At 40.1% G+C, this 15,416-nt stretch overlaps 1 protein-coding gene across 3 annotated transcripts in view; it reads left to right on the top strand.

Moving 5' to 3' along the window:
- caskin1 (CASK interacting protein 1) overlaps positions 1-15,416 on the top strand; it is a 138,602-nt gene that overhangs the window by 82,654 nt on the left and 40,532 nt on the right. For all 3 annotated transcript variants that reach the window (XM_022686362.2, XM_022686360.2, XM_049467728.1), the window contains exons 5-9: positions 2,572-2,667; positions 3,638-3,768; positions 10,885-10,993; positions 13,138-13,246; positions 13,380-13,474. In XM_022686362.2, coding sequence (XP_022542083.2) covers positions 2,572-2,667; positions 3,638-3,768; positions 10,885-10,993; positions 13,138-13,246; positions 13,380-13,474 — 540 coding nt within the window. The remainder of the gene's footprint in view (positions 1-2,571; positions 2,668-3,637; positions 3,769-10,884; positions 10,994-13,137; positions 13,247-13,379; positions 13,475-15,416) is intronic.

Here is a 15,416-nt window from a genome sequence, read left to right as displayed (position 1 = left end):
CCGATTTGTAAAATAAACTGATATTTTGATGAATGTGTTGTACCTGTTATTTATAATAATTTGCTGTGTATTTTAAGAATAAAAAGAATTTTTAAATGTGAAGTAATTTACAGACTTGGTATATGTAACAAAAAATAAATAAAAACACCGCAGGCTCACACATTTTAACAGATTATTTTCGATTTTTAATTATTTTAAACACCTATCTGTCTATCTAGAATTCAGAAAACGGAAGTTAAGCTTGATCAGCGATCTCACAGCGCCGACAACTGTTGACAGCCGTGGCTGCCTGATCTGCGCCCCCTGCTCAGTGTGCAGACAAATCGGGCAGGGGGTACAGATCGGGGAGTGACAGACTCCACAGAGCTGCATCTGCTTCTCTTGACGGTGCTGTTCTGCATGGTGCTGCGCAGCGCCCTCTAGCAGTATGGCGGTATGAGAGAAACACATACCGGTTTTAGTTCTCTCCGTGGTATACCAAATGAACCAGTATATCGCACAGCACTGATACAGACACTTACACACAGACTTACAAACACACACAAACACTTACAAACACACACAAACACTTACAAACACACACACACACTGGGGTTAATATACAGTAGTAAGTGGACTCTAACAGAGCTGCAGTGTCAGCACCTGCTGAGTTAAATAACCTAGAACAAGAAAAGTAAGGTATTTCACAGTATAAACAGTTACTCAGTTGCTATCGCATTCTAAGTTGTTACTAAGGAATTGCTAGGGGTTTGATCATCATTTGAGTAAAGACAAAGGAGACGGTGCCAAAAAATCTGTTTCGAGACAGAAACCCTGTAGATTCACCCTGCAAGTTTAACAGCTGTATGTACAGATATGGAGTGAGATGGGACTGAATCAAGGCAGGGATCCAGAGCAGCACTGCATCACAGCAGGCATGCAGGAGAGGAGAGCCAGGCCGAGCAGCACTGGAACAGAACAGGAGGAACAGGACATCTCAATACATAGAACAGAAATAGAGAGAGAACAGAAAGGAAGGAATGAAAAGGGATTGATAGAATCATGTAAAACGCTGTGTTGTGGAATGGGCCTGATTCAGGAAGACAGAAACTGCAACCACAAATGGACTTCCATCAAGCAGACAGCAGGGTGGAGCTCAGGACAGGGTGAGAGAAGAAAGGAGATGAGTAAAAATGGGTTTATGATAGGTAAAGGACTAGTGTAGGACTTACAAGAGAAATATTCAGAAGGTCTATAGTGATAGTGATTAAAAGCCTGTAGTGAGAGCAGGACACAACAGTGGGTATAATGTAATTGGTGTAATACAGAATTGTGTAAATGTGTAAACAGCAGTGGCGTGCAGTTAATACAGTGGGTAGCCCTTGTGCAACACCACCCTAAGCAATGCCCAGGGTCACTAAGCAACGCGTAGCCCCTTCAGTACAGCACTGAGAAAGGGTTAGACAGTCATGGCCCCGCCTCCATAGTGAAAATCATGAATCTGATTGGTTAGATTGTCCTATGACCTATGTCCTATGTTTATAGTTTACAATAATTATAATATATATTTACTTATTAAATATTATGTAATGATTTACATGCACCTATCACCCCTTATCTAAAGGGTTAGAAGGGCCTCACTGCACACCACTGGTATTCAGTACACTGAAAATGTGGATTAAGCAAAAGCTTGTGAGAAAAGAAATATGGTTTCAGGTGAAAGAGGGCTGCAAGCTGGTTGCTATGCAAAATATAATAGCCACATTGTTGCTATGTTATCCACGGTGGTTGCTACTTTCATTATGGATGCTTACTTTGATTTCCCAAATGACGTAATTTTATGTTATATTAATATAATACATAATAGCAGAAAAATAAGGGCTATAATCCCTTAAAGTTCACCTCTCACTCTTAAATGAAGCCGTGAGTGACACATTGAAGCATGTGACAGAATTTCCCTCCCTGTGGGCAGTGAGTGTGTGTGTGTGTGTGTGTGTGAGAGAGAGAGAGAGAGAGAGAGAAACAGTGTGTTGCAAAAAAACGAGTAAAACATTTTCTATCATCAGTCCTCCATCGACTGCTTCTGTCTGCAGTAACAGAGAAATGCTTACTCACACATCAACCCTGAGAACCGCACAGCTTCTGCACTTTTTTGTGTGCTTGCTTTGTGTGTGTGTGTGTGTGTGTGTGTTTGTTCAATTAGAGGATTATATAGATTGCACAGTTGTTGTTTAAAAATGTCAGACAAAGACAAAGCTCTACTTTTACTATGGAGTCACAGCTCAGAGAACAGAAGAGACTGCCATAAAATTAATGGGTGGGGCTTAACTGCTGTAGAATAAATGGGTGGAGCTAAACTGCTGTAGGATAAATGGGTGGAGCTAAACTTCTGTAGGATGAATAGGTAAAGTAAGGTGAGGTGGTGTGAATAAGTGCTCTAGGCAGAATTTTTAAAAGTTAAAGAAGTGTTACATAATTAAATATGCCTTTTGGAGGTTAGATCATATACTCACTTATTTGCATGCTATTGTATGGAATAGGAAAAGTGGTTTGAAACAGTGTGTGTTTGTATGTGTGTGTGTTTGTTCACAGTCGGAGATGCTGCTGCAGCACCAGTCGAACCCCTGCATCGTGGATAATGCTGGAAAAACCCCTCTGGACCTGGCCTGCGAGTTCGGCCGAGTTGGAGTGAGTTACAGTTGCCTGATAGAAATGATCAGTAGTTCTGCTATTGTGTTATTTATTAGTAGTATTAATAGTCTATAGTATTTTAATAGTACTCAGTAGAGCTGTGTGATATAACTAAAAGTTCTGTATCTTGATATGCTTTTGTGTAACAACAAAACACAGTATGATATATATTAAAATAGTAAATGTCTTGAATATAACTTTACATTTAAATGATCTATTTAATACTAAATGTAAGTAATTTGCACTCTTTGTGGTGTTTTTATGGCCCAGTAAACTGCACTAGAACTATGTTGTTTGAGAAGGTGAATTAAAATCATCATGCTGTGTCTTTAAATTTGATTTGGTAAGACTTTACAAAAAAGGGCACACATAACTGTACTTACAACAGTAATAAAAAAATTAATAAGGGGTTAAGTAATGTGTCAACTAATTATTAATTGACACTAGTTAATACCTAATTACTCAATTTTAATGCTTTATAATGTTGTTAATAATAATGAAATAAGACAATAATTAAAACATTTCTATAATGATTATTAGTGTCTTAACAAGTGTCTTTTTCACAGCATAATTTGCACAAAACTGTGTCATGCCCCTGGAAGCCAAACTGTTTCATATTGTCGTATAATATTACAATATGATCAGTGATAATATCTTAAAAAAAAAAAAAAATATCCCAATAAAATTACGATATAGTGCCCATCCCTTGTGTACAACAACTGCCAAATTCACGTGTCAAAATTAAAAAATAAATAAACAAATAAAAATGCTCCAAAATTGTATTTCTTTTGACATTTTTTACAGTAAAATACATTGTTTTTGTCTCCTGTAAAGCTGCTGTTTGGAAGTTTTTAACCTATATTACAGTAACTTTATTTATATGAAAAAAGTGTATATATTTGTAATTATTGATGTATTGATAATGCAAATGTCTGTAATGATTCTTGATGTGTGTGTGTGTGTGTAGGTGGTCCAGCTGCTCCTCAGCAGTAATATGTGTGCGGCTCTTCTGGAGCCCAAACCTGGAGACTCTACTGACCCCAACGGAACAAGTCCACTACACCTGGCTGCCAAAAACGGACACATAGACATCATCAGGTGAGAGAAGTATCTACAACAAGTGGGACACGATTGTGAAGTGGAATGAAATGTATTGGATATTTAAAACTATTTTAGAAATAAAAAGTTGAAAAGTGGGACGTGCAATATTCAGCCCCTTTACTTTCAGTGCAGCAAACTCACTCTAGAAATTCAGTGAGGATCTCTAAATGATCCAATGTTGACTAAAATGACTGATGATAAATAGAATCCACCTGTGTGTAATCAAGTCTCTGTATAAATGCACCTGCTCTGTGACAGTCTCAGAGTTCTGTTTAAAGCGCAGAGAGCATTATGAAGACAAAGGAACACACCAGGCAGAACACAATGAACGGCTAAACTGATGTAGGCTGAATGGGTGGGGCTAAACTGCTGTAGGCTGAATGGGTGGGGGTAAACTGCTGTAGGCTGAATGGGTGGGGTAAACTGATGTAGGCTGAATGGGTGGGGGTAAACTGATGTAGGCTGAATGGGTTGGGGTAAACTGCTGTAGGCTGAATGGGTGGGGGTAAACTGATGTAGGCTGAATGGGTGGGGGTAAACTGCTGTAGGCTGAATGGGTGGGGGTAAACTGCTGTAGGCTGAATGGGTGGGGTAAACTGCTGTAGGCTGAATGGGTGGGGGTAAACTGATGTAGGCTGAATGGGTGGGGGTAAACTGCTGTAGGCTGAATGGGTGGGGGTAAACTGATGTAGGCTGAATGGGTGGGGGTAAACTGATGTAGGCTGAATGGGTGGTGGTAAACTGATGTAGGCTGAATGGGTGGAGCTAAACTGCTGTAGGCTGAATGGGTGGGGTAAACTGCTGTAGGCTGAATAGGTGGGGGTAAACTGATGTAGGCTGAATGGGTGGAGCTAAACTGATGTAGGCTGAATGGGTGGAGCTAAACTGCTGTAGGCTGAATGGGTGGAGCTAAACTGATGTAGGCTGAATGGGTGGGGGTAAACTGCTGTAGGCTGAATAGGTGGGGGTAAATTGATGTAGGCTGAATGGGTGGAGCTAAACTGATGTAGGCTGAATGGGTGGAGTTAAACTGCTGTAGGCTGAATGGGTGGGGCTAAACTGCTCAATAGGAGTGTCTAAACCCATTGTAAGATAGATATTGGGTGGAATATATTTAAATGGTGCTTCTAATGACAAAACAGTGAATTCTCAGCGGACGGTTTTAGCAGATTAGCTTTTACACACATCATGTGTGTGACGTGTGTTTGATTAGCACTGCTTCAATTAACACTTTGATCACATGACCTACTGTGAAACTACTTTTAGCAGGTCTGTGACACAAAATCCCAGATCACACACACACACTATCCCACAGACATCTCATCTGCTTTTCTACAGCACTGTGTGTGTGTGTGTGGGGGGGGTGTTTGTGTGTTTGTTTGTGTGTAACAGCTGAAAATAGAGAACAATGGGAAATGTGTAGAACCCACAGCTTCTGTGAAACAGCTCAAAATAGCTGAAAATAGAACACAGCTCAGTCTCTCTGCTCTGATTCTCTCCATAAACACTGTAACCAGAGACACAGAACCTTAAATCTCTATCACATTCTGTATTTTTAAGGTTTCTATATTATCTACATCTACAAAAAACATTTCCATTAACACTTCCTAACAAGACAAACAGTTGTTGTCATGGCAGGACCATATTAAACCACTCTTGAAGAGCTAATGCATCATGTACCCAGTCCTAAAACAATTTAAACATCCAAATGTGTTTTTGAAATGTCACAGTTTTATTCACTTGTTTCACTGAAGAATCATTTATACATCTAAATGGTTCCCTGGGGTTGCCATGATTCTATTTAGAACAAATACTTTTTTTTTTACTAAAATCAACTGAAGCACCGTTTAACCTAACATATATCAATGTAAGCATCAAGATCAGTAATCTGTAATATACTTTATTATGTTTTTTTTTTAATTACGGTTCTAGAATAAACTGAAAAGTGAATCAGAGATTTAATCTCTTCCTACTCTGCCGAATCTAATCAGGCTGCTTTATTTTATTTATGTTATATCAAATGTGAACTTGTGAACCCTGTGTTCTATTCCGCTTTCAAAACATGGCTAAATGTGTGTGTGTGTGTGTGTGTGTGTGTGCGTGTGTGTAGGTGGGTGGGTGTGTCTGTATGGGTTGAACACGAGGACAGGGGAAAGCAGGGCAATGATGGGGGTCATCAGTTTGGGAAGGTCAGCAAAGATAGGGATCAATACACATGATCGGGAGTGCCGGCAGCACACTGTCAGTGCATGTGATCCTATAACACAGGAGATGACTTGTACAGGCGGAGGTTCAGGCTCATTGTGCCTGTTGGTACCGGAACTATACCACGCAGAATGTGCTTTTTACATTTACTGTAACAGCCAATTAAATCCCTGACAATTATTATGATGATGAAACACTTTAGGCCGGGACACTGCCTTACTTTACTGCCTCAGTCCATATGCTTCTTTCACTTCAGATGCGTTTCTGTATATCTCAGCTCGTCCAGTTCTGCAAGTTTACAGCTGTCCATAAGGGGGTGCTCCCAGCATTATTTGGATTCACTTCAAAATTAATAAAATCAGTCGACTATGTATTGGTATTAGCTCATTTTCAGCCAATATATGCGATCAACCAATATTTCTATAATTTATCAGTGGCAGATAATCAGATCATATTAGAAAGTTAGGATTACAGCAGCTCTGTGTGCGGCTCATTATGGAAGCTCCTAGGTCACAGGAAGCTGCAGTTCATTGTTTAACCCCTAGTTGGAGCTACAGAGCTGGTGCACAGCTTTAGACATTCATTAACAAACAGTGTTTTACTCTTTAGTTTGTGCGCAGGCTAGGCTTGTCTTTTTTTTTGCCATTTTTGTAGAATGTGTATGACTCATCTCATTGAGGAAAGATAATAAAAAACATTTTTTTGTATTCATTGTGGATTTTGGACTATTTTTAACTCTTACAATTTATCAATAATATATAATACATACTTAAAAGGTTAGTATTATTATATTAGTACACAATTGCAATGTGGCCCTGTTATCCCATAGCTGCTTTAGTGACCATCACTTAGCATCTGTCTGGACGTGAAAATAGGCAGGAAGCCTCAGAAACACTTATTAAATTACACAGCACCTCCACACGTGTTGGTTACACAATTATATATTTTTTATGAACCTGTCCCTTTAATATCCTTACATCAGCAGTGCAGTGTTCCAGCTGAGACTGTCCACGTGCTGGCCTGTCCTTTCTCTGCACGGATCATTAATTAGTCCTCTAGCATGTGATTATATGCTGCCTGTTACATCCAGACTCGGATCCGTTCAATATCAGAACAGTGCAACACACACATATACCCACTGATTACGTTTAAGATAGATAGTCATACCAATAGATGTGTGTTTAAAAAATTGTCTCATATGTAGTATTTGCACTGCATTGAAGATCCAGTATGTAGCTGTATCAGACACACTCCAGTGCGCTCTTTTATTGCGGGACAATATTATAAACCTCACCATCTCCTGCTGATGTTTAGATGTTTGTGTAGCTAGATAAATATTTAGTCCATATCAGTTTACATTTGGAATCATTTTTTGTTCCTGGTACCGTATTTTACGGACTGTAAGGCACACTGTCAATGAACATCTATGTTCTCTTCTATTTTAATACATAAGGCACACCAGATTATAAGTCACATTTTAAGTGACACTAGTAGAGCACAAGGGTGTTGCCATGTTTCCCTTTTAATTTAAGCAAACAGTCAAACAGGCGCTGGATTTGTGCTGGATGGTATGGCCAAAAATGCATGTATTTTTCAAGATTCTAACAGTTTCCTGGGATATTACAGTATTTTTATTTTTTTTTTTGCACTTTTTTGGACTTTAATATAGGTTTGTGAGGTACTGTACTGTACAAATAAAATAAAACACTAAGGCTTAAATTAAGGCTTTACTTTGTCCCACAAAATTAACCAAATTTGAAGAAAAGACTTAATTATCTTAAAAATAGCTAAAGAATGTAAACAATACACCTTATCAATAGATATGCTAACAAATTTAACACGGCTTCCTTTACAAAATTAAATATTTTAATAAATAGTTCCATAAACACTCAAAACAAACCTAAAATATTCAATATTTCGCAATACCTCTACAGCACAAGTTAGATACAAGTTTAAAATAAATTTACTATATGTTATTCCTGAAGCCATTATAGGCATTACACTATTTAAATCATTCCCCCTTTCTCCAGTTAACAAATACATTTAAATCATCCTTCAAGCTACAGTATTAATAGTATTAAAAAGGCTGTAGTTACTGCTTTATTTTACTGGAATAAAAACACTCATACAGTAGAAACAGCAGCAGGAGGTGTTCTGATTTCTCTGCAGGACAGAGCTAGATCAGCGTTTGTCTCTCTTCTTTGACAGTGCTGTTCTACACGGTGCTCCGCAGCGCCTCTAGCGGTATGGCGGTACAAGAGAAACGTTAAATAAACGAATGAACCGGTGTACTGCCCAGCACTATGCTGGATGTTAATCTACACAGATTTCTCTTCTGAAAATTATTGCTCCTGAAATTAGCAGCAGCATTAGCTGCAGTTACCAGAGTTTAGCACTAGTAAATGCCACCCGACAGCATTACACTTAGGAACCCTGAGTGTTCGGGTAAGCTAGGGCATTATCAGCTAGCAGTTTATCCCATGTAGCTTGTTTTAAGGTTGTAAACACGCAGACTACAGTCTGATAATACTCACCTCTGAACGGCAACAGTAACTGCAGTTAGCAGCTAATGCTAATACTGCTTCAGCCTGATGATTTTTGGTAAAATTAAAGGATTTTTTGTTGTTCGCCTTATAGTACAAACAATACTGCAATCCTTATCTTTCTTCTGAAAGGCATTATAATCTGACACGTACTTCTAAGTTCAACTATATTTTTTGATAGTGAGTGTAATATATACAAACACATGCACTCTCTCTGTGTGGTCTAGCCTGCCTCTGCCTGGGCAGTGCCCAGCTCTAATTAAAGTTATAATGGGCCATGTGAATCCACAGGTTGCATGCAGAGAGAGAGGGCTGGTAATTATATCATTAATCCAATAGCACCAGAGGCAGTCTCACTGACGCACAGTCTGATGGATTGATTTATAGAGGAGATATGAAGCCGAGTGCTGACCCTGATCAGACCAGGTCACTGCAGTTCAGCTGCGGCTCATATTAGTGCAGCCGGACATGTCAATTATCATCCAGAGCTGTAGAAGTTTGAGAGAGAGAGAGAGAGAGAGAGGGGCTCACTGGCCTGAACCCCTAAACTCACACATGTATATGTGTGGCTGGGGAGGAGGACTGGATTTGAAGTAAACGAACCGTGTGAGAATACTGCCTGATGAGGGCACCCTTACTTCACTTCCCAAACAGTGCATCTTGTTTTAATGTAGACTTCAACACCGACCAAACATAATCAAATATACAGTTCACACTTGGCATGGGTTTGATGTGAAACAGTTAGAATTGTTTACAGTGCAGGTAGTCACCCAGATGTCTGGACCTCTCAAAAACCCCTCGCAGAAGGGGTTTATACCAAATAGGTATACTGCCTAATTCTCTACACACTATTTTATAAGATTTTGGGTCTAAGACAAATAATTCAAATGGTGAAGGGATACATGCTTATTATGGGTGTTTAGGACTAATATCTCCTATTCTAGTGTATAGGAGTGTTTATTGAGGGTGTTTATAGACTAATATTTAATTTTAAAGAGTATAGGAGTGTTTATTGAGGGTGTTTATGGACTAATATTTCATTTTAAAGAGTATAAGAGTGTTTATCGATGGTATCTATGGACTAATATCTCCTATTGTAGTGTATATGAGTGTTTATTGAGGGTGTTTATGTGTTAATATCTCATATTCTAGTGTACAGGAGTGTTTATTGATGGCATTTATGGACTAATATCTCATTATATAGTATATAGGAGTGTTTATTAATGACGTTTTTCTAGGATATAAAAGGGGCGGCGCGGTGGCGTGGCGGGTAGCACCTCCGCCTCACAGCAAGACGGCCTGGGTTCGATTCCCGGCTGGGGCGACCCGGGTCCCTCTGTGTGGAGTTTGCACGTTCTCCCCGTGTCTGCGTGGGTTTCCTCCGGGTTCTCCGGTTTCCTCCCACAGTCCAAAGACGGCACGTTCAGGCTAATTGGAACTTGATTGAAATTGCCCCTTAGGTGTGAGTGTGTGAGTGTGTGAGTGAATGTGTCTGTGTGTTTGTCTGTGTCTGTCTGCCTTGCGATGGCTTAGATCGTAGAACCTTGTGATTAGACAGTACCTTTCCTGCCGCGAGATAGCCGACGAGCTGATGTGGCGTTAAACTCGACTGCCCTGCCCAACCCAACCCAACCTAGGGTATAAAAGTGTTTTCTGATGTTGTTTAAGCACTAATACTAATACTCCTAATACTATGAGTGTTTTTGATGGCGTTTTTGTATTAGTATCTCCTATTCTAGTGTGTAAGAGTGTTTATTGAGGGTGTTTATGGACTAATATCTCTTATTTCTAGTGTATAGAACTGTTTATTGATGTTGTTTATGAACTAAAATCTCTTATTGTAGTGTACAGCAGTGTTTACTGGGGTATGTATGGACTAATATCTCTTATTGTAGTGTACAGCAGTGTTTATTGGGGTATGTATGGAATAATATCTTAAATTCTAGTATACAGGAGTGTTTATTTAGGGGTTTATGGACTGCTTTTTCTTATTGTGGTGTATAGGAGTGTTTATTGATGCTGTTTATGGACTAATATGTCCTATTCTAGTGTATAGGAGTGTTTATTGAGGTTGTTTATAGAACAATATCTCCTATTCTAGTGTAGAGGAGTGTTTATTGAGGTTGTTTATAGAAAAATATCTCCTATTCTAGTGTAGAGGAGTGTTTATTGAGGATGTTCATGTACTAATATCCCTTATTCTAATGTATAGGAGAATTTATAGGGGTTATTTATTGAATAATATCTTCTATTGTAATGTATAAGAGTGTTTATTGATGTTGTTTATGGACTAATATCTTCTATTTTAGTATAGAGTTTTACTGATGGGGTTTAAGGACTATTACCTTTTGTTTCCTCTCTCTAGGCTGCTGATCCAGGCAGGCATTGACATCAACAGACAGACGAAGGCCGGTACTGCCCTTCATGAGGCAGCACTGTGTGGAAAAACGGACGTGGTTCGCCTCCTGCTGGACGTGAGTATATCTGCATCTGAAGAGAAAATGAGAGCGTGGATGTGCAGATAAATGTGAAAACCTGCAAAACTAGCATTCATTTCCCACAAAAAGTAGCTTTTATTAGAAACGTGTCTTTGGTCTTGTTTCTGGGTTGATCTGAAGCTCTCAGATAGGCCAAAAACAGTGTGTAATGTTTGACACAGGGAGTCGTACTGCCTTCATCTGTCACACCCACTCAGAGAGATCAGATCTGACTGAGAGCAGCAGCCTGAACATCAAACGAAGCTGGAGACATAAACTCTCTCAGCAGCAGTTTTAAAGCCTGCCTGTTCAGCAGCTTTACTGCTTCAGAACAAACATTTACTCTGAGTGTTTTCTGGAACCATAGCAATGCCTTGTATGCAGGATCATTCTAAAACACAAAATAATAAATGTGTTTGTGAAGCCTGTATAGTGATCATATACCTGGTTTCAAGTGTGCAAAACTGGAAACTGAATATTCTTTTCCTTTTGAAATGAATGTAGTGTAGTTAATATCATTGCTGTCCAATGAAAAACAAGGATCTCCATTTTTGTCAATTTTTAGTTTTATTACATATTTAAACACAAAAATGAGCCCTTACGCTCAGACTTGTTTTAATGATGAATGGACCAAAGAAAAAAAACTCAAATAATAAATAAATAATAATAAAACTGAAATAAACCCTTTTTACATTGACTTCCATTAAAAGTGGTGAGGGTTTTATCTCTCTCCTATAAAGCTTCAGTTCTGTAGAGTTTTTTATTAGACAGCATTGATATATAGAAAACAACACTCATACAAAAAAAAAAGAGTTGATAGACATTAAACTGTGAGCAAAGAGTATATAATATTTAAATCAACATTTTAACTATAGTGGAATGCTTTTTGGTTCTTGATAGAACCATCTACCAGACAAAGAACAATTTACCAATCCAATCGGAAGAAGTACATTTGTATTAAAAAAATAGAATATTATTGAAAAATGATTTTATTCCAATAATTCAGTTCAAAATGTGAAACTCATGTAATATATAGATGTATTAAACACAGAGTGATCTATTTTAAGTGTTTATTTGTTTTATTGATTATTATGGCTTGCAGCCAATGAGAACCCAAAAATCAGTGTTTTAGAAAAAGTCCAATTAGTACTTTTGGCAGTGTGGGCAGTGTGCCAAGTCCTGCTGGAAAATGAAATCTGCATCTTTATAAAACTTGTCAACAGAGGGGAACATGCTATAAATGTCCTGGTAGATGCAGCGTTGAAATTGAACTTGATAAAACACAGTGGATCAACACCAGCAGATGACAGACATCACTGATTGTGGAAACTTCACACTAGACCTCGAGCAGTTTAGACTGTGTGTCTCCACTCTTCCTCCAGACTCTGCTCCCTTGATTTGCAGATAAAATGTAAAATTTACTGATGTTTCCAGCAGGACTTGGCACACTGCCCACACTACCAAAAGTCCCATTTGGTCTTATATAATATTCTCATTTTCTGACATACTGACTTTTGGGTTTGTCATAATCCATCATAATCATCATAGTTGCCCCTTAAAATGTATTTAGTTTTTGCGTTTTTGTCATACTGACATTTTTTAGATTATCAAACAAACTTTAATATCAGACATGTGTGATGGTCCGGGGCTGCTTTGCTGCTTCAGGGTCTGGAAAACTTACTGTAATAGATGGAACCATGAATTCTGCTCTCTACTAGAAAAACCTGAAGCAGAATGTCCATCGATTTGTTTGTGACCCTAAGCTCAGGTGTACTTGGGTTCTGCAGCAGGACAATGACCAAAAGCAAACAAACCAATCCACCTCTGAATGGCTAAAAAAGGAAGCTTTTAGAGTGGCCTAGTCTAGGTCTAATCCTAAACAGGACGTTTATGCCCAAAAACCTTCCAAAGTGGCTGAATTAAAACAAATCGACAAAAAAGGGTGGAGCAAAATTTCTCCACAATACAGAGCTCCGTTATACATATATGAGTGTAAGGGATAATAAGAGGATGGTATAGAAGTAAATTGTGTCTGTTGTTTGTTTATAAACTCACTGTAAGAGGAGCTCAGGAGAGGGAATGGAATAATGTAATTAGTTTTAGTTTCATTTCTTAACCTTTGTCCTCCTGCCATTCTGCAGAGTGGCATTAATGCAACAGTGAGGAACACCTACAGTCAGACAGCTCTGGACATCGTTTACCAGTTCACCGCCACACAGGCCAGCAAAGAGATCAAACAGATGCTGAGAGGTAATCAGAGAGAGTGTGTTTACCGCCCGTTTCCTACTAACTTTCTACCAGATGAAACGGAATATTACATACAGGTACTGACATATATATAATGTGTGTGTGTGTGTGTGTGTGTGTGTGTGTGTGTGTGCAGATGCGTCGGCAGCCCTGCAGGTCAGGGCTCTGAAGGATTACTGCAACAACTACGACCTGACCAGCCTCAACATTAAGGCAGGAGACGTTATTACAGTAAGAGAGTGAACTCACCACACACACTGTCCTTACACACACTCTATACACACACTGTCCTTACACACACTGTCCTTACACACACTGTCCTTACACACACTCTATACACACACTGTCCTTACACACACTGTCCTTGCACACACTGTCCTTACACACACTCTATACACACACTCTATACACACACTCTATACACACACTGCCCTTACAGCAACACACACTCCATACAGCAACACACTGCCCTTACAGCAACACACACTCCATACAGCAACACACTGCCCTTACAGCAGCACACTGCCCTTACAGCAACACACACTCCATACAGCAACACACACTCCATACAGCAACACACACTCCATACAGCAACACACTGCCCTTACACACACTCTATACACACACTCTATACACACACTCTATACACACACTGCCCTTACACACACTCTATACACACACTCTATACAGCAACACACACTCCATACAGCAACGCACTGCCCTTACAGCAACACACACTCAATACAGCAACACACTGCCCTTACAGCAACACACACTCCATACAGCAACACACTGCCCTTACAGCAACACACACTCCATACAGCAACACACTGCCCTTACAGCAGCACACTGCCCTTACAGCAACACACTGCCCTTACAGCAACACACTGCCCTTACAGCAACACACTGCCCTTACAGCAACACACACTCCATACAGCAACACACTGCCCTTACAGCTACACACACTCCATACAGCAACACACACTCCATACAGCAACACACACTCCATACAGCAACACACACTCCTTACAGCAACACACTGCCCTTACAGCAACACACTGTCCTTACAGCAACACACACTCCATACAGCAACACACACTCCATACAGCAACACACTGCCCTTACAGCAACACACACTCCATACAGCAACACACTGCCCTTACAGCAACACACACTCCATACAGCAACACACACTCCATACAGCAGCACACTGCCCTTACAGCAGCACACACTCCATATAGCAACACACACTCCATACAGCAACACACACTCCATACAGCAACACACACTCCATACAGCAACACACACTCCATATAGCAACACACACTCCATACAGCAACACACACTCCATACAGCAACACACTGCCCTTACAGCAACACACTGTCCTTACAGCAACACACTGTCCTTACAGCAACACACACTCCATATAGCAACACACACTCCATACAGCAACACACACTCCATACAGCAACACACTGCCCTTACAGCAACACACACTCCATATAGCAACACACACTCCATACAGCAACACACACTCCATACAGCAACACACTGCCCTTACAGCAACACACTGCCCTTACAGCAACACACACTCCATACAGCAACACACACTCCATACAGCAACACACTGTCCTTACAGCAACACACACTCCATACAGCAACACACTGCCCTTACAGCAGCACACTGCCCTTACAGCAGCACACTGCCCTTACAGCAACACACACTCCATACAGCAACACACACTCCATACAGCAACACACACTCCATACAGCAACACACACTCCATACAGCAACACACTGTCCTTACAGCAACACACACTCCATACAGCAACACACTCCATACAGCAACACACACTCCATACAGCAACACACTGCCCTTACAGCAACACACTGTCCTTACAGCAACACACACTCCATACAGCAACACACACTCCATACAGCAACACACTGCCCTTACAGCTACACACACTCCATACAGCAACACACTGCCCTTACAGCAACACACACTCCATACAGCAACACACTGCCCTTACAGCAACACACACTCCATACAGCAACACACTGCCCTTACAGCAGCACACTGCCCTTACAGCAACACACTGTCCTTACAGCAACACACACTCCATACAGCAACGCACACTCCATACAGCAACACACACTCCATACAGCAA

Source organism: Astyanax mexicanus, chromosome 19 (genome assembly GCF_023375975.1).
Source record: "Astyanax mexicanus isolate ESR-SI-001 chromosome 19, AstMex3_surface, whole genome shotgun sequence".
In the NCBI taxonomy this organism is placed as follows: domain Eukaryota; kingdom Metazoa; phylum Chordata; class Actinopteri; order Characiformes; family Acestrorhamphidae; genus Astyanax; species Astyanax mexicanus.
Note: the sequence above shows the minus strand (reverse complement) of the source record. Positions and strands in the feature narration are given on the sequence as shown.